Source organism: Pteronotus mesoamericanus, unplaced genomic scaffold, assembly GCF_021234165.1.
Source record: "Pteronotus mesoamericanus isolate MK-2021 breed Mesoamerican mustached bat unplaced genomic scaffold, CSHL_Meso_final contig_246, whole genome shotgun sequence".
In the NCBI taxonomy this organism is placed as follows: Eukaryota; Metazoa; Chordata; class Mammalia; order Chiroptera; family Mormoopidae; genus Pteronotus; species Pteronotus mesoamericanus.
The window spans coordinates 9077477-9094874 of NW_026555104.1; the positions used below are offsets into that span (position 1 = coordinate 9077477).

Consider the following 17398-nt stretch of genomic DNA (forward strand, 5'->3'; position numbering starts at 1 on the left):
GGCTGGGCAGGTGGCTGCACTGAGCAGCTCCTCTCCTCGATCTAAAACCCACCTCAGACCTTTAAAAGAGACACTGTAGATATACCAGGACAACAAAGTCATTTCCTTGGCATGGTGACCATCCAAAACGTCCCCCGTTCCAATCACACCTAAAATTACCTCTTCGGTTTAAATTTGCTAATGCATTAAACACATACTCATGGAGCACAAAAAGAGACTAATTTCTCCCTGATCCACAGGCCCTACTTGTCCCTGCAGGCCTCTGTCGGTTACGAAGTCCCTCAAGGCAACAAGAGAGCCCACACTGCGCCCTCCTGACTACCAGGCCCTGAATGGGCCAGGAAGCAGACTTGCCAGTGTAGTAGCGCCTGGAGCCTCCTGGCTGTGGGCCGGGAGTTCGTTTGGCTGCTGGCAGGGGAGGCGCTGGGACACCCCTCATCCACCCCGGCCGGAACAGATCGGAGGCAGAACCCACAAAGCCACATCCCCTCCGGCTCAGCTGGGGGAGCAGGTGACTGCCGTTCCTGGGACTGCTCGTCAGCTCCCTACCGCACTCTGCCCCACTCCCACCATCAGCATGTGCCACCTACTGACTGTGTGGGCACCCGCCGGACCTGCCCACTCAGAAATACTAACCCCTGAGCTGGTGACGACAGCTGGATCTGCCAGCTCCTGAAGGCATCTGGCCTCCCATCCTGGGGCCCAGGGATGTGCAACCCTCTCATGGCCTGACATCTCGTGAGAAAAAGCCACTAACAACCCAGGGGGAAAACTCGCTGTTACCAGCACCTGGATTAACAAGCCCAGCAGCCACCCTGGCCCGTTTTCTCTACCTCTGGCCAGCACACAACCTTCCCGGCCAGGGCCCCAACCCGGGCTGCAGAGCGGCCTCACCTGGGCAGCCCTTTAAACATCTAGATGCCTGCGCCACGCCCACGCCAATTAAATCCCAACCTGGGGAGGGGGAGGGGGTAGTCAGGGGGAGGGGGCGGTCAGCCCAGTCAGCAAAATTTTTAAAACCTCCCCACGTGATTCCAACGCACAGGCAGAGCTGAGAACCACTGTTTCAGGTCCAAGGGCTTTGGAAAGTTCTCGAGCTTTGTGTTTTTAATAGGTCAGAAATAAAGTTAAGCTAAAGGAATTTCCCTCCTACAATTTGCAAAGAATCTAACCTATTTAAAGTAAATACCTTGTCTAATGTTGACCAATTCAAAGTTAAAAAAAATTTTTTTTCTTTACAAGAACTGTATGTCTTATACTTTCCCACAGAACAAGGCCTACCTGAACCAGAGAGTGCTTCCTTTTCTATTAGACGCTGTATATAAAACTAACTTGCAGGTTCAGCAAATTTTGTTTGGCTTTGACTTGAACGCAAGGACAGCCCAGTGTCCATGCAGTTGCAAGTCTGTCCCAGGCGGCCCCGCCCCCACTCCTATACTTCAGACAAGGGAGTGCTAACCCCTACTTCTGTTTGGCAAAAACAAAAAGCAAAACCCACACAGGACACCCAGTTAAATTACAACAAATCACAATCACCTGGGAAATTCTGACCTGATGCCTGGGCCCCACCTGCTCCAATGAAATCAGAACCTCTGGGGATTTGGCCCAGGTTATCAGGATTTCAAAGTTCTCTCCATTTTAAGTATGTACCAAGTATTGCACGGAATATACTCCTACTAAAAATTATTTGTCATTGACCTGAAGTTCAAACTCAACTGGGCATCCCGCATGCTAGCTAACAGCCTGGGTGCTGAGAGAGAAGAGCTCTCGCCCTGAGAACAAACGAGGGAGGAGAAAATGCAGAACAGGGCCTGCCCCATTGTGCCCAGAGCTAGTGCAGCTCTGGCAGCTGCCCAGGGACTGGGGGCGGGGCCCCGGGGGTGTCTGCCTTCCCTCCTCAGGCTAGCTCGCCAGCACAGAAGAGCATTTTTTTAAAGTGTGATTTTAAAAAGCCAATTGCACTAAGTTTTACATGAGATGTTCTGGCTGATGTCAGATGGCTGGATTTAACTTCAGGTGTGGAATTCTGTCTCATGTAAAGTGCCCCCTCTTCCAGAGACCCCCAAGGCCTACCCTGGGTCCCGAGGGCCCTTCAGACCGGGTGCTCGCTGGGAGCGTTCGCAGCGCTGCAGAACGCTGCGGGCCGACAGCTCCTTCTGCCCCTTTCCCATCAGCAGAGGTTCCCTCCCATGTTGTGTGACTGCATACAGCTCAGGCCTCTCTGCAGCTTCCCCGGGAATTCCACACCAATGTGGCTAAAGAGCACGTAGTGGCGCAGGTGAAATGCTCGTCTCTGGCACGCCCCCAGCACACCCGGATGGTCGTCTGGCTGGCCTCTCTGCGGGACTCATTCCTCAGGGAAGCCCAGGCTGAAGCCAGGCCGCCAGAGACCCACTGGTTATGCCTTCTTTCCACTGCCACTTCTCAGACCCTTGGGGGAGCCCAAGGCGACCAGGGTCATCAGGGGATGAGTAACTCCCAGAGGACTGACCCCTGCCCTGGTCTTCCTGGTGCGGGCGGCCCTGAGCTCCTGGGTCCGACCCATGCAGTCCGTCTGCAGCATAAACGCAGACCCCGTATGTACACCTAAAAAGAAACCACAGCATCCAGCAAAAGCAAAAGCTGACTGGAATGGAAGGTCGGCCTTGGCCACAGCCCTGCCACTGTGAGCAGGGGACATACCCAAGTCCCCAGGCGCCCTCCCCCGCCCTTTACTGCTCTGTCTTTTCCACGCAGTCCCCTCTATTCCCTCCCCAACATGCCCAAACTTTCCCCCTTTACACTAGAAGTGCTAACAAAAGCAAACTGCAGGGGGAAAAAAATAAAGACCATACATTTTTATGTATATTTGGATTAAGGAAATGCATCAGCCATATAAAATTGAGAAACACTGGAAAACCTCAAAGGAAAGTACCATATCCACTCCCAGATGCCTGGAACAAAAAAACTGCATTAACAATCCAGAGTGTGGATTCCCACACGTGTCACGAGGATGGAAGACTAAGGTTTCCCTGAAACTCCCCCACCTGGGCCCCCCACCAGCCCAGCGCAGACCGGAGCCCTGGTTCGGAGCCCGAGGCCTGCTGTCGCCAGGCTGTGCAGGGAGCAGGCACGAGACAGCAAGGCCCACGCCCAGCCCCTAGATGCAGCTCCAAGGCCCATCCTGGCCCCTCATACAACACAGCGGCCGGGGAAGGACACTGACGGGCAGGCGAGCCGGCTGTCCGAGGCCGACCCCTGCCTTAAACACCAGTCCCTCCACCTCCTTCTCCTTCCTCATAATCCCTTCCCTTTACAGCCCAGTGAATGCTGCTTATTTCTCATTGTCTTACAAGCAAAACAAAATGGGAAGGGAGAGGTAGATAAGCAGGGATGGGCCTGGGTGCCAGGCGCTCTAAAAATGCTGAGAACTCCCAGAACGAAGGTGGCTCTTCACAAGCTTGGGTCCCTCGGACACCCTGGGTGCAAGCATCACAGGGGCTGCCAGCCGGGGAGGGGGCTGGTGAGGGCCCCCTCGTGTTCCTCCTGAACGGCCCTTCCCCCTCTCTGAGTTCGAGCACCTGGACTTCAAAGGTGGCCGAAGAGGCTGGCGAGGACAGAGCTGTTGGGCAATCGAACTCCTGGAAAAAATCGTACATTTACTCCTACTCCCGGGGGGATGCAGTGGAGGAAAAGAGCCTGTCTCCTAGAGTGTTTCTTAACCCTCATCCCCAGAGGTAGAATCATTTTGTCCAGTATCAGAAACACACGTTTCCAGTTCTTGTTATTACAGTGACTCCTGATTGCAGACCTTGTCCCCTGCAACCCCCAGGACCCTCTGCCCCTGCAAAGGGACCACAAAGTGCATGAACAGCTAACTGCGCACATGTCATCCCCAGCCACGGCCCCACGCCAACTCCTTGCTGTGTGCACGGCCTCCCCACATCCACACCACGACACACTACATGGTGGCCAGAGAGACATTTACAGTGTGTGCGTGAGGCCCAGCCGGGGCCGTATCCCCCGGGAGGGTCTGCCTTTTGGTCCTGGGGTCCTGAGGCCGCTCTGCAGCCAGCTCCCCTTCTCAGTGTTTGATCTCGAGGATGGAGGGGTTGTGGTCCAGGATGGCGAGGATGATCTTGTCCATGTACTGGCGCAGCCGGAAGTTGATCTCCTCCTGCTCCTTGAGGGCTTCCATGAGCTGATGGTGGTAGGACAGGTAGTCAGAGACCGACTGGGTGGGGCCCAGGACCCCGGGCTCACAGTGAGCCAGTGCCCGAGTCTAAAGCCCGGCTCAGCTCACACTGGAGTCATGTGAGCTACGCAGGTGCCCTGTCCCTGAGGTTCTGATTTAACTCGTCTTTGGAGGGACACAAGTGGGTAAGTTTTTGGTAACTGGCCACCAACTGGCCAAAGGCATCTGTAATCAAGACCGACATCCAAAGTTCCAGGGTCCTAAGACCCGTAAGGCTGTTTCCTCTGCCTGGAACGGCCCCCTCACCACCGCTGGCCCTGCCATCGCCCCCTCCAGGTCAACCCCTGACCAGTCCTTTAGGATGTCACTGAAATGCTGCATCTGCCCCTGGCGCACGTGGGAGCTCTGAGAGGCCAGGGGTCAGGTTAGCTCCGTGTCCCAAGCACAGGGTTATGACTGTCCTAGATTCACGTTAAAATGCAACCAAAGTATTTTGGAAGCCTGAACTATTATAACCATACCCTGGTGAGGCAGAGAGAGGGGGCTTTGGTGCTAGAGGCCTGGGTCTTCCTCCCTCCACAGGCTCAGTGACCTTGTGTCCTGGTCTCCCAATCAGTTCAGACAGCCTCCCAGCTATGAGAAGATTAAGTGAAAACGTACTGCCAGCAGGTGCTAAAAAATGCTAGTGTTTCTCTCCTCTTGGCTGGGAAGAGGGAGTCACAGACTCCCCTGGACTACACGTTAACGAATCAACTGGCCACATCAGCACAGTGCTGGCTGAGCTAACACTCAAGCTCTATCTGCTCCCAGACAGGAGCTCCTCCCACCACATGCAGGAAGTCAGAGTTGATTTAACTCCCTCCCTCACCCACCCCCCGCCCCAGCTCTGCTCTGCCACTCAGGGTAGGTGCAGATGGGGACTTGCAGGGACCAGGCCCGGGTCTGCTTTTCCTGGGCTGGGCAGCCTGGGGCTCAACATCGAGGCCGGTGGGGATGGGGCTGGACTCAGGAGGGCCAGGCCCCAAAGCGGGAGCAAGAGCAAATGGCCACCCTACCTCATCGCGCGAGGCTGTGTCTATTTCCGCAGCCAGAGACTGGGCTTTGGTCTGGGTGGCAAAGAGGTTCTTTGCTTCATAGAGGCTGAGGCTCAAGATCTGTCCGTTCAGGTCATCATTCTGATCCCGCAGCTTATGATTCTCCTGTGAGTGGACCAAAGGCAACATCAGCTCCCAGAAGCACCCAGGACCCACCGGAACCCGCTTGTCTGCACCCGCTGTCTCCCGACTCCCACCAGTACCCCTCCCCTCAGGTGTGTGTCATGTCAGGGCACCCATGGATGATGTGGCCTCTGCCAGGCTTGGGGCGGGGGAGGGCTGGGTCCTGGGAGGTCACGGGCTTCTTAGAAGTCACAGCCCCGCTCGGGGAAGCCAAGTTTCCAAGCAGGAGTGTGATTTCTGGCTACGGTCCTCCCTGGGGGTGGCTGAGCCTGAGTCGGTCCCCTGAGGCCCTGTGCCGGGTGGCTGCCCACCCGGTGAGAAAAAGCAGTGCCCTGGGGTCTCAGGGCCGGTGGGCCGGCCCATCTCCTTGGCTCCTCCTGCAGCCGGGCCCGGGAATCCTGCCGCAGGGGGTCTTCCCAGGCGCACCCGCACTCCCCAGGAGGCCGCCCACGGGGCCCTGCTCAGGCCCCTTGACCGCCCCATCTCTAACTTTTGTCTAAAGGCTCCTGATGGCTCACACCTGGGGCCTTGGGCGCCCCATCGTGGATGCGGAGAAGAGCCGTGTTTTAGGATTGCTGTGGGAGGGTGAACACCAGCATCTGTGCCTTGGTGCAGCCAATTCAGGGGTGTGACTTATATAGCAGTCTCCTGACCCCTGGGCCAGGCGAAGCGTGCGCCTTCAGCAACCACCGCTCCCTCACTGGGTCACTGCCCCTCCTGACCCCACTTCCCCACCCCTGACTGGTCTCCAGTTCTGGGAGTGCTCCCAGGAACCATCTGAAATGGAACCTTGGGCTCAGGGTCTGCTGGGAGACTCCAGCATAGGGAGGCACTAATTTTAGGCTTGGTGGAGTCTCTTTCTCCACCCTACACGTCCAGGACAAAAGAGTCATCTCTGTTTCTTTTCATAGATGCCAAAGACCTGGAAACTTCCATCGGCCATAGCCTAGAGGGAGGCCGCCATGCCTGGGCTGGGCGATGCGGACGAACAGCCTGACAACCAGGCTGTCAAGGGGAGCAGACTAGCAACGCATGTGTGGGACAGCGCTACGGCTCTCAGCCCTCTCCCAGGAAACCCACTTGCAGGGACGTGGACACCTGACCGTGCCAGACAGGGGCCCCCAGGGCCCACCTGCTTGAGCCGCTTGATCTCATGCTCCAGCTCCACTTCACGGGCCCTGGCATTGAACTCGCCCAGGCCGGAGGATGAGCTGCGGCCCCTGCCTGGCCGCTCGCAGTCCAGCTTGTACATCTGCAGGTGCTCCAGCTCCTTCCGCAAGTCTTCGATGAGCTGCGTGGGAGAGGGGCCGGTTGGCAGGAGCGGGGACACAGGAGGGAACCCTGGAGCTCTTGGCCTGGGACCTACCTCCTGTGTCGCCTCCCGTTCCTTTTGGAACTCAAGGCGGTTCTGCCGCAGCTTGTCCATCATGCGCTTGTATAGGTCCATCTCATCCTTGAGCCGCAGGCTGGTGTCCTCCAGCCGGTCGGACATGCGCTGCCGCTCCTGGAGCCAAGGAGACCAGGTCCGCGGGGGAGGGTTCCAGAGGGACTTCCCTGAGGGTCTGTGTCACCCCCTCAACAAATGGGCCATCCGACCAGCCCCCTGGACAGAGCCCTCTGTCACAGCTTAAAGAAATGCCCAGATCCCCTAGGACTCTAGAAACACAGCTATAAAAATCTCAGGGCCCTGGAGTCCTTCAATGATGCCGGCTGAGACTGGGCTGGAAGGCAGCAGCCCAGACAGAAGCTAACGCTTTTCCCTTTTTTATTATTTCCCCCATTATATAAGGAAATATATCTTACTGTAGAAAATATGGAAAATCAGAAATCCAGAAAGATAAATTACTACTCATGTTTTGTTGCCTTGTATTCCTAGGGCAATTTTATTAGGCTTTCAGAAGCTACACACCGACGGCCTCTGATGGCCAGCATGCCTCCCTGCAGGTTGGGCTCAAGATCCAAGTCTGAGAGATGCCTGGCCGGCCGCTCACCTCATCCAGCTTCTCCGTTTGTGACTTGAGCCGAGTCACTGTTGTTCTAAGCTCTGTGTTTTCCTCCTCTAATTGCTGCACCCTGGGGAAAGCAGGAGGACAAAAGCGTCAGAAATGGAGGTCATCTTACAATCCGTGGTGATCCTCTGCTCCCTGGGGGAGGGAAGATACCAGACAGCAAGAGAGAAAACACACCTAACTCCAAGTGATATGATACAGTCCTGAGCTTCCTGTCATCCAAAGGAAAATGGTAAAGACACCGAATTACCATTCTTATTTTTCTTGATTAAAGCAAACAGTCATGTGTGAATAAGAGCACAGATTCTTTTTGCAGGCAGCCTTACAGCCTGAAACAAAAGAGGGGCATGTTTTTCTCCTACGGGCTTGGGCGGGGGAGAGGCCCTGGGGCTGGCTGTGACAGGGTCCTCCCGCTGCAATCTGCGATCTGAAGGCCAGGACCGTCTGTGTCTTCCATTCTCTCCCCAACATCTCGCCCAGGGCTTTTCCCTCCAGGCGTTCACTACAGCTGCCTCTGACACCCACAGGAGCTGGTCCCAACAGTCACAGTCCTCTACGTTAGCGTTCACCAGGGACTGTCCTACTGCGAGCCCTTGAAAAGGCAGGCAGCCCAGGAGCCAAGGGAGGTTTTCAATGTCCTGAGAAGAGGGGCCGGTGAGCTGGGATGCCTGTGGCACCAGAGCTGTGCAGGGCCATTTCCAACACCGATTCTTGCGCAGCATTCCTCCTCCCTCCCATTGCCTCCGCGGCCCTTGGGGCTCCGCAGGGGAGGCCCCCAGAGAGGCATTCAGACGTGCAGTCTGACGAGGCCACCTCATGAACTTGAGATGGTGGAGGATGTGAGGAACAAAGCACATCACGTGACTCTGGGAACACTGGCTGCATATTCTATGTGAACAGCGCCCCCTGGAGTTGTGCAAGGGGCATGGGTGAGGAGACAGTTCCTAAGCGGGCTCACTTTCTGTGCTTTGGCCTTTGGCCCGCGCTGTCTTCCTCCACCACCTGTTCCCAGACACCTCTCTCAGGCCAGCCAACCTGGCCAGCTATATCAGACGTGGACAGAGAACAGTGACGCTTAGTGAGGTATCAACCCTCAGAAGCAGACACAATTCTAGAATGTGAGTGAAAACATAAACGAACCACTGGTCGATAAAGCTAACAAAGCAGGTCTCGGGCACAGGGGAGTTAGGAGGGACCCTCACTGAGTGCAGAGGGGCACCAGGTGCACGAGTTCCCTTGGGAGCACCTGCTTCCAGCCATGAGGAGCAGGTGGGAGCCCACCTCTCAGCCCACCCTCCGCCCCAGCTCAGCGCAGACCCTGGGGCCTGAGGGGCGCGGGGGCAGCTGTCCTCTCCGCCTGGGTAGTGGTGAGGGCAGCCTTGGGCCATCATCACAGTCCTCGCCTGTCAGCAGTGTTCCCATGTCCATCAGCTCCCCACCCTCACCGTCGCCGGGAGGGAGGACAGATGGGGACACTGAGGCCGGGGGAGTGACACAGTATGTTCAAGCTCATGGCACTGGTGGGTGACCGAGCATCCCGTGGCGGCACTGCTCTCCCTGTCTGCCTCGGGGTCTGGCGTCTGTACCAGAGGCCCAGGAGCCCTTCAACCGCCTCGCTTTTCCATTCACCCTGGCTCTTGGGGCCCAGGGTCAGGAAAGAACCTGACAGCAGGGGGAGCTCCAAGCCTGGACATCGGGCCCAGCCCAGGAACGGGGGCACCGCCACTGGGTCTTTGGGTTTTTTACCCATTCTTTTGTTGATAGATATGTGTGTGGTTTTCTGTTCTACCTGATACGAACAATGCAACTGTAAACATTCTTGTACACGCTCCCTAGAGAACATGTCCATGTGTTCAGGTATCAAACGGAGAATCGTTAGGACACAAGGCTTTGCCTCTGGCTCACTTTTCGCACTTATAAAGTGGGGACAGCGACACCTGTGCCATGGGGCGTCCCAAGAGCGTGAGGGTGTGTCAGAGATAGGCTCTGGGGAAAGGCGCCGGCGCCGCACCGCACGCTCCCGCCGGCCCACCTGGTGTGTAGCAGCTCGATCTCGGTGCTCTTCTCCCTCTCCAGCTTGCCGTAGGCCTCCCGGTGTCGCCGCGCCTCCTCCTCCAGGGCCTGCTCGGCCGTGGTCTCCTGGTCCTTCACCATCTCCTCCAGCTCGTGCACTCTGTGGAGAGTCCAGGGTGAACTCTCATGGCCTGTGTCCTCTCGCCGCAACCCAGGCTGTGGCTGTGGGGAGCTCGGGTCCCCAAGTCACACTCCCGCACTATGGGAGGTGGCGGTGTGTTTGTCAAGCCCGGGGGCCGCAGCTTTGCAGACAGATGAGCTAGGGACACCACAGCACCTAAGGAGAGGTGTGTCGCCACATAGGCCGCGGAGGGGCAGGCCTGGCAGTGGGCCCAGCGAAAGCGAGGCTGTGCCTCAGCAGGCAGGACTCTGGGGAGGCAAGGGGGTGACAGGCTTCGCCACAGCTCCCTGAAATGGCCCTCCGCGCTCCTCTCCTCTTTCTGCTCTCTTCCTTCCTAGCCAGTTCCTCCTAGGGAACGATTCAGCTTTCGGGCACCCGGACTGGCTGGTGTCCCTGAGCCGGCCAGACCTGGGAGAGAGCCAGGCCCCGCTACGGATGTTATAGCCCCACGACTGGTGGCCTGGGTGGGACGTCCAGCTGGGGCGTGTTTCACTGGCAACGGTCCCTCCATGAGGCCGAACTTCTGCGGGGGCACAAGTCTCAGGCTGTCACATCAGGACAACTCAATGCTGTCCGCGCCAACGAATCACGGGAAGCCCTGGGGACCCCGTGTTCGGCGGGCCTCCATTGGGGGCGGAGCAGCAATCCTGGGACTTCTCCCACCAGCAGCAGGCAGGGCCCCAGCTGACAGCAGCCTCTCCCTCTGCAGAGACTGTCCCCGGGAAGGGAGGTCAGGCTCTCATCGCCGTGGGAGAGAGAGGTAGGAGAGTAGATCCCAGCTCCGGCCTTAGACATGCCCTGGGGCTGCAGACCTGGGGGATCAAGGTCAGGCTCCACCTGTCTCCCTGTCCCCAAAGACCGGCCCTCCTGGGCCCCCTGAATGGGCAGAACCAGGAAGCAAGGGGCTGGTGCCTCACAGGCCCTTGGAGCTGGGTGAGCAGGTTGCCTGCCCCAGCTCCTCGCGGGGGTCTCGGCAACAGGGACAACCCTATGTTCCCCAGAGTCACAGCCAACACCGCCGAAGCCAAGGCGATGGCCCCTGACCTGTGCACCAGCTGGGTGTTCTCCTGCTTCAGTTTGCTCTTCAGGTCCCCGTTGGTCAGGCTGTCATTCTCCAGTTCTGTCACCTTTTTTTCCAGAAAGCTTACCTACAGTAGGGGGGGCAGAGGTGGGGGTGGGTAAGACCCTGGAGGCCCCAGGACGGAGAACCTGGAAGCCGTGGGACCAATGGGCAGGCCCTCCCACTGACTGTGTATGCAGAGCACAGGTGTCTTTGGTGGGACTGAGGATGGGGGTGGGGACGGATGTGCCCATGTGATCCTGGGCAGGGACAGGGTCTCCCAGGTCCCCAGAAAGCACCCCGGAGTGCTCCCTGCCGCCCCCCGGCACCCCTGGGAGCATGCACACAGTAAGTGCCTCTTCCACGCAGGGCCCACCTTCTCCGTGATGTCATTGTCACAGGAGTCAATGCTGTCCCGGAACAGGTCCTCCGTGCTGCCGTTACTGCTGCTGAAGTTGCTGCTGTGCATGAGCTGCCTGTGGGGGGAAGGGAAGTGCATCGGCTGCAGAGGCCCTCAGGAGACTGGGGTCCAGACTCAGGTCGTGGCCTGGAGAGCACCCAGCACCCCGCTAGGGAGGCTGCCCTCATCCAGCCAGGGGAGCAGAGTTCCCTGACCTCTGAACTCACGAGATCCTCCAACTCAGGGGGTGGCAGGCGGGCTGCTATGCCCCTCGGAGCCCCTGGCAACCATGGTCAGCCCATCACAGCTCTTTACTGCTGCTTCAGAACTCTTTGCACGCAGGTGTTCCAGCCAGTACCTACCAAGGGGCTGAGCTGGTGGATAAGCCCCCCCGCCCCTTCCCGCTGGGAAAGCTGGAAAACCACCCAGTGGCTGCAGCCTGGCTCCGCAGTCCCAGCAGAAGGTCTGGGCCCCTGGAGGCCGCTCTGTAAGTAGGGTTCAGTGCCCCTGCTACATCTCTGGGGACCCTAGGGGAGGGCAGAGAGAGGCAGACCCGCCCAGACTGAACTGGGCAGTGGGCCGGTGGGTGCTGGTGCTCCACAGCAGCTCCCAGAGCCGAGTGCAGATGCGGGGCCAGCGTGCAGGAGAGCCAGAGCCAGGTCCGAGCAGCCGCTGGGCGTTGGCTCCATGGATTTAACGTGGAGCAACCCCGCCGTGCCCGCCCCCCCGCCCCCCGCCAGCAGGAAGCCCAGGGGCTCTGTCGGTGCTGCTGCCGGCTCCAGGGCACAGGGCAGGGCACTGACACGGGGGAGGTGGGCTGTGTCCCCAGGGCCCCGGTGTGCCTGCCTGAGGCTGAGACTGCTGCCAGAAGGGGGAAGGGGTGGGGACAGAGAGGAGACGGGCCCTTCCTTTTCAGAAGTGTCTCCTCTGCCGGCTCTGCCCCAGCAGACCTCGCTCCACTCCGCTCACCAAGCCACACACAGGGCGCAGGGCACCGCCTGGGTCGGGGCTGCTGGCATGGGGCTGGCCGCCCTGGCAGCAGGAGCAGGTAAAGGGGACAGAAATCAATCTGTCCTCCCCTGAGGGAGGCTTACCGTCCAAATGCCGTGCTAGAGATCTTTCGGTTGGGGCTACAGAGAGAGAGAGGGAGAGAGATGGGAGAAATGGTCATTGAACAGTGAGACTCCAGGCTACTCCTTGCTCTGCCCTGGCTGTGAGACTCTCAAGTGCAGGGTGAGCCTTTTTCTAGTCCACCAAAGGGACGTCATCCAGATTTTCCTGTTGCAAAAATACGCAGGCCCTGAGGATCAACCCCATTCCGAGCGCCCTCTCCTGCCAAGACAGCCTGGGGCCCCCCTGCCGGCTGCTTCCCCTTTGGCCCGCTGCCCCCGGCCACCAGCCCCATGCTGCGCGGGGGCCTCACCTGTTGGCCTTCAAGTTTTTCAGTCGGGCTTCCAAGTCATTCAGCAGGTTGATTTTCTTGCAGCACTGGGAGCAGTAAACATCCAGCAATTCGCTGTTGTACGCGTGCCGCATTTTTCTGGGTGTCTGCCCCGCACTGGGGCAGGACAGAGAAGACAACTCCTTTAACGGCTGTCCAGGGGCCACCCCTCCCCACCGAGCTTCCGTTACTGGTTCCCCCGGTACCTGGGGACCTGGTGTGTGTGTGGTTGCGGGCAGGGGAGTAGAAGGACAGCACCAGATCTCTCCTCCTCCAAGGCTCTCAAAGAGAAGAAGCCAATGAGTTGCACCCATTTCGCAGATAGGGCAACTGAGAGCTCATATCAGAGTAAGTAAAGACTCAGGCGTATGCCACCTGGAAGACCCCTCTAGCACTGAGGTGCTAGAAAACAAGACAACAAAGACCCCCGCCCCCTACAGCCTCCCAGGTTGGTTAATTCTATTTATTCCCCAAGATGGGGGGCGGGGATTTCCAGACGCCCAAGCCCCAGGGACAGAACCTACGTAGCTCAGGGCTCTGCCCACTAAACCGCCCGGGGATGAGGCTGGGTTCATTCTGCTACTTTTCCTGGACCCCAAACGCCATTGCAGACCGAGCGGCCACCTGGAAGACACTGAAGACCCCAGGTCCGAGTAGACGTTGGTCCTGGCCTCGTCGTCGGGGCAGGGGCTGCTGGGGGCGCAGTCCACGTCCTCCCCCTCCCCGTAGTCTTCAAACTGCTCCTCGTGGCTGACGAGCGAGGCAGTGGAGTGTGTGGAGAGGTCTGACGTTGTCATGGATGGCGTGTGGCCCAGGGACCTGGTGTGAGACAAGGGCTGCCCATTAACGAGGCCACGGCCTGGGGTGGGGACCCCTACAGTCCCACCAAGAGGTCCGCTGGTACTACAGATGCCTGATTAAGTCTGTGCCATGTGGCGTGGTAGGTATACTTCCGGAACCTTGTCCTCAGGGAAATACCTCACCACAGAAACTGTCTCTGCCCAAGAGACATTCAAACCACTGCTCCTCCAGAGCAGTACAAACACTGCTTATGACCGAACATCCACCTACAGCTGCCTTAAATTACACTCCCTATATTATTACATTGTAGACTATCAAATCATTGTTGAAAGGTTTATAAAAATATTGGCAAAGGGAAAATTAATATTAGATATTAAAGTTGCATATAAAATTCTAGATACGGTTAGGACTAAGCATGATAAAGGTCTATACAGTACAAGGAAAAGTTGGAAATAAAAACATTTACGTGGTAACAGAGCTTGGCTTTGGTGGAGGGACTATGAACCAAGTTGGTTATTTCCCCTCTATTCTCACTTTCCCAACTTTTTCAACTCTATTTCATTGGCTTGTACTTCTTCAATCATGAAATGAAGGTTTAAAATAAATAACAAAGAGCTACTAGGAGCGATGCTTCTCCCAGTTTATAGAGGGGATTTCTAGTCCAAAGACCACGGGTCGGAGGCCCCACACCTCTCACAGCTGAGCGCGTGGGCCCTGCAGCAGCACAGAGCTGGGTGGGCCCAGTCTGCAACCTACGGACACACAGAAGTGCACCTCGTCCCCTGCCAAGATACTTCCTCCCGTTAGTCCTCACACAGTAATTCCTGGGCATCGTTGCCCATTAGTTAGGGTTGCTTCAACTTCCTAAGCCTCCCCAATTGGACACCTAGAAAAAGTTTGTCAAATAGGTTCAGGCAGTGATTCTCAAACTGGGCCCCTGAGGAACCTCAGGTTCTATCTAAGAATCACAGTGTTAATGACAAGGTGCTAAAAATAAAGTCAACCAGTACCTCCACCCAACCATTTATTATCTATCTGCCCTCAGGGTCCTTAGCGCCTCCACTCGCTGGCTTCCTTCTCCTTTGATTTTTACTACAACTCCAGGCACCTGCTGCTGGCTGCCTCCTGCTGAGGGATGGTCCCAGAAATCAATGGGAACAATCAAGTGGCAAATGATCAGCCAAAAGGCCAACAGGTCTGCAGTTGGTTGGCTGGTCACATACAGCCGATGGGCCTCTCCCAGGAAGCACGCGGATGAACACAGGGACCACGGAGAACTCCGAGCCCCCGCGTCTGAGCACCCCTGTGCTGGGAAAACATACTAGGTTGAACCATATGAAACTGCCTTTTTGTAAAGGTTGCAAATTATCAAAAATTGACAGTTTCCTATGGTTCAGTTGATATGAGAACCCCTCCCCTGCCTCTCCAAATCTCTGGGTCACCTCTGACCATTTACCTTCTCCTGGCACGTGGGATGCTAACGCCCGGCTGTCACGGCCTCCTCAGCTGTGACAGTGGCTGCTGCCCCCTGCCCCACCCCAAACACTGTCATCCCTCCAGAGGTGGAGTGAGGGCTGGCGGGGGGCTCCCTCTGCCAACACCAACTGAGAGACGACACTGCCCCACTGGGAAGTCACTAGGTCCTAATACTGTTTTTAAATAACATTTCTGGTTATGAGAACGCAAAAGCAATAACTAAAATATAGCATATACAGCACAGCAGATGTGAGGAAATTAAAATGATCAATCCCATACTCTGAAAGAATTGCTAATTTTCTGGAACCATTTTTCCTAGGCACATGCATGCGCACACACACACACACACACTTATTTTAAATTTATTTATTTGTTTTAAACAAACTAAGGTCATACCTCATTGACATCTTTATGACTTGTCTTTTAAAAACTACCTGAGATCATATATCCCATATCATTAAATAGTCAAGTAAACCTGACTTTGCACGGCTGCCTAACATTCCAGAACTAGCCCTGTTGTTTAGCATTCGGTTGCTTAGAATTTTTGGCTATCGAGAACAGCCGAGAAACTTCGGCCCGTGACGCAGACCCAGAGCGCACCTCATGTTTTACTTCCAGCAGACCCCACCGAGAGCTGTGCCTCCGGCCCAGGGGCCTCACGGGGAACCCCAGGCGGCTGGAACTCACTTGTCCTCTGGCAGGAAGAGGCCCCCGAGGCCCCTGTCCTTCTCCTCGGCAGGACTCCCGACTGACCCCTCCAGGCTCTGGGCGCTCTCCATGGGGCTGTCCGTGTCTAACTCCGGGGGTCCCTCAGGCGGGGCCAGTGTCATAGCCTCCTCCTCATCCTCAGGAAAGAAGCCGGGCTCCCGGGGGAAGGGCTCACCATCCGCAAAGGTGGGGCCTGGCACCTCGCAGCCCTGGGAAAGACAGAGGGACACAGGATGAGTGAGGTTGGCTCCCTGGGGCTCAGCATTTGTCGTCAAATGGCAAGGACATTGACGAGGACACGTTACTAATGATGACGCCCACCTAATGACGACGGGGGATGGAGTGCAGGGACCCTGAGACCCCAGGTCTCAGGACGCCTGCCAGGTGACTCGTCGCGGGGCCTCTCACACTGCCCGCCTCATGAGAGCCCGGCGAGGAGCCGGAGCCCCCAGGGACAGCCACCCATGGAGAAGGGCCACAGCCGGGACACCCACATGGTTCAGGGGACCCGGGCAGCTCATCAGGGTCCCCATCACAAAGTTGCACAGCAAGCCAAATATCTTGGGAGAAGGCTTCTTGGTGATGGAGTTCAGGGCCCAGCCACAATGAATGGCCACCAAGAACAAGGACCCTGTCCTAGCAGGGCTGGCCACAGCACGGTACAGGGATGTGTGCGCAGCATGACACATGACACGACCCACCATCCACAACGCTGGACACACCCCGTAACCTCTCAGAACCTCCACTGTACGCTGGGGACGTCAATGACATCTCACAGGATCACTGTGTCACAGCAGGACCTCAATGACCAAATCCTGGCCACAGGATGTGATGCCCACCTGGGAGGGGGCTCTGCCCTGGCCCGACCACAGCCATGCAGGGGAGCAAGACCACCAGGCCTCCCAGTTCTGAGCTGGGCTGGGCCCTGGGGCCTAGCACACTGCCCGGTGCTGCACCTTCGGTTAAAATCGTCTGAACCTGTTCCCAAGCCTCCTGTGTGGGCTCCTTGGCTAGCGCTGGCAGGGCCCCCCATGAAGGTGCTTCCTGCAGCCCCAAAACTGCAAGAAGGGTAATAGTAACGAGGGCTGTGAAACGCCTCCAAGTGTCTCAGACAAGGTCGGAATCAGCGGCCTGGGAGGAAGGGGGCAGTGACAGGCCTGGCTGTGCCCGCCCACATGTGCGCAGCGGTGGTAAGCAGGCAGCCCCGGGGTCTGTCCCCACCGGACATGCTGGGCTGCGAAGAGGCAGTAATTAATGAGCTGGGCTCCTGCCGGTGCCACGGCTCCAGTTGAGCACCAGATGGACCAATAAAGTCGGCCTCAGGCAGCCAGGCCCCCCGACTGGAGGCCAAGGGGCTGTGTAATTAAAATCGCCCCTAGTGCTCACAGCCCTCTCCACCTGGACGCTGCTACTCCAGTCCCACACGGCTCCCGACTTTATCAGATCTGTACCCCACGCCAACTCTTCGTCTGCGAGCCCAAAGCTGCACCCCAGGAGAGACAAAGGGAAACTAACATTTACTGAGCAGCCACCAAGTTCTGGAGATGGCACTGAGAGCTGATATATCATCCCATTTGGGCTTTGTGACAGCTCTTTAGGACAGCGATTCTTATCCCCACTTTACTAATGGGGACATCAAGGCTCAGAAAGGCACCTGCCAAAAGCCCTCCGGCCTGCCTCGAAGTCCCACCTGCTCTGGCCACATGCTTGGTCCCCTTTATCAGCGTTGCAACCCACACGTCACGGGTTTTCAAACCTCACAGTGACACGGAGCAGAGCACACGTTACAGGGACATATTACCAGCCCAGGCACCTCGCCTAGTACCACAACTTCGACGTGCTGCCCACTTCCCACGCCCAGAGGATGCTCTCCGAGTTGGCGGGCACCCGAAGAGGAGGCAGGCAGGAGGGGGAGCCC

General features: G+C 57.3%; 1 protein-coding gene across 4 annotated transcripts in view; it reads right to left on the reverse strand.

Moving 5' to 3' along the window:
• Positions 1 to 2774: 2774 nt before the first annotated feature.
• Positions 2775 to 17398, reverse strand: part of RAB11FIP4 (RAB11 family interacting protein 4) — a 102774-nt gene continuing 88150 nt past the window's right edge. For 2 of the 4 annotated variants that reach the window (XM_054573162.1, XM_054573161.1), the window contains exons 2-12: positions 13120 to 13314; positions 12478 to 12612; positions 12149 to 12184; positions 11031 to 11130; positions 10639 to 10742; positions 9433 to 9573; positions 7383 to 7464; positions 6758 to 6895; positions 6524 to 6682; positions 5230 to 5373; positions 2778 to 4180 (exon numbers count right to left, since the gene is read on the reverse strand). In XM_054573162.1, the coding sequence (XP_054429137.1) occupies positions 4064 to 4180; positions 5230 to 5373; positions 6524 to 6682; positions 6758 to 6895; positions 7383 to 7464; positions 9433 to 9573; positions 10639 to 10742; positions 11031 to 11130; positions 12149 to 12184; positions 12478 to 12612; positions 13120 to 13292 (1329 nt within the window). In that variant the 5' untranslated portion in view covers positions 13293 to 13314 and the 3' untranslated portion in view covers positions 2778 to 4063. Of the gene's footprint in view, positions 4181 to 5229; positions 5374 to 6523; positions 6683 to 6757; positions 6896 to 7382; positions 7465 to 9432; positions 9574 to 10638; positions 10743 to 11030; positions 11131 to 12148; positions 12185 to 12477; positions 12613 to 12701; positions 12769 to 13119; positions 13315 to 15459; positions 15690 to 17398 lie in introns of those variants that run through there. The other 2 variants (XM_054573160.1, XM_054573163.1) reach the window with 2 other exon arrangements.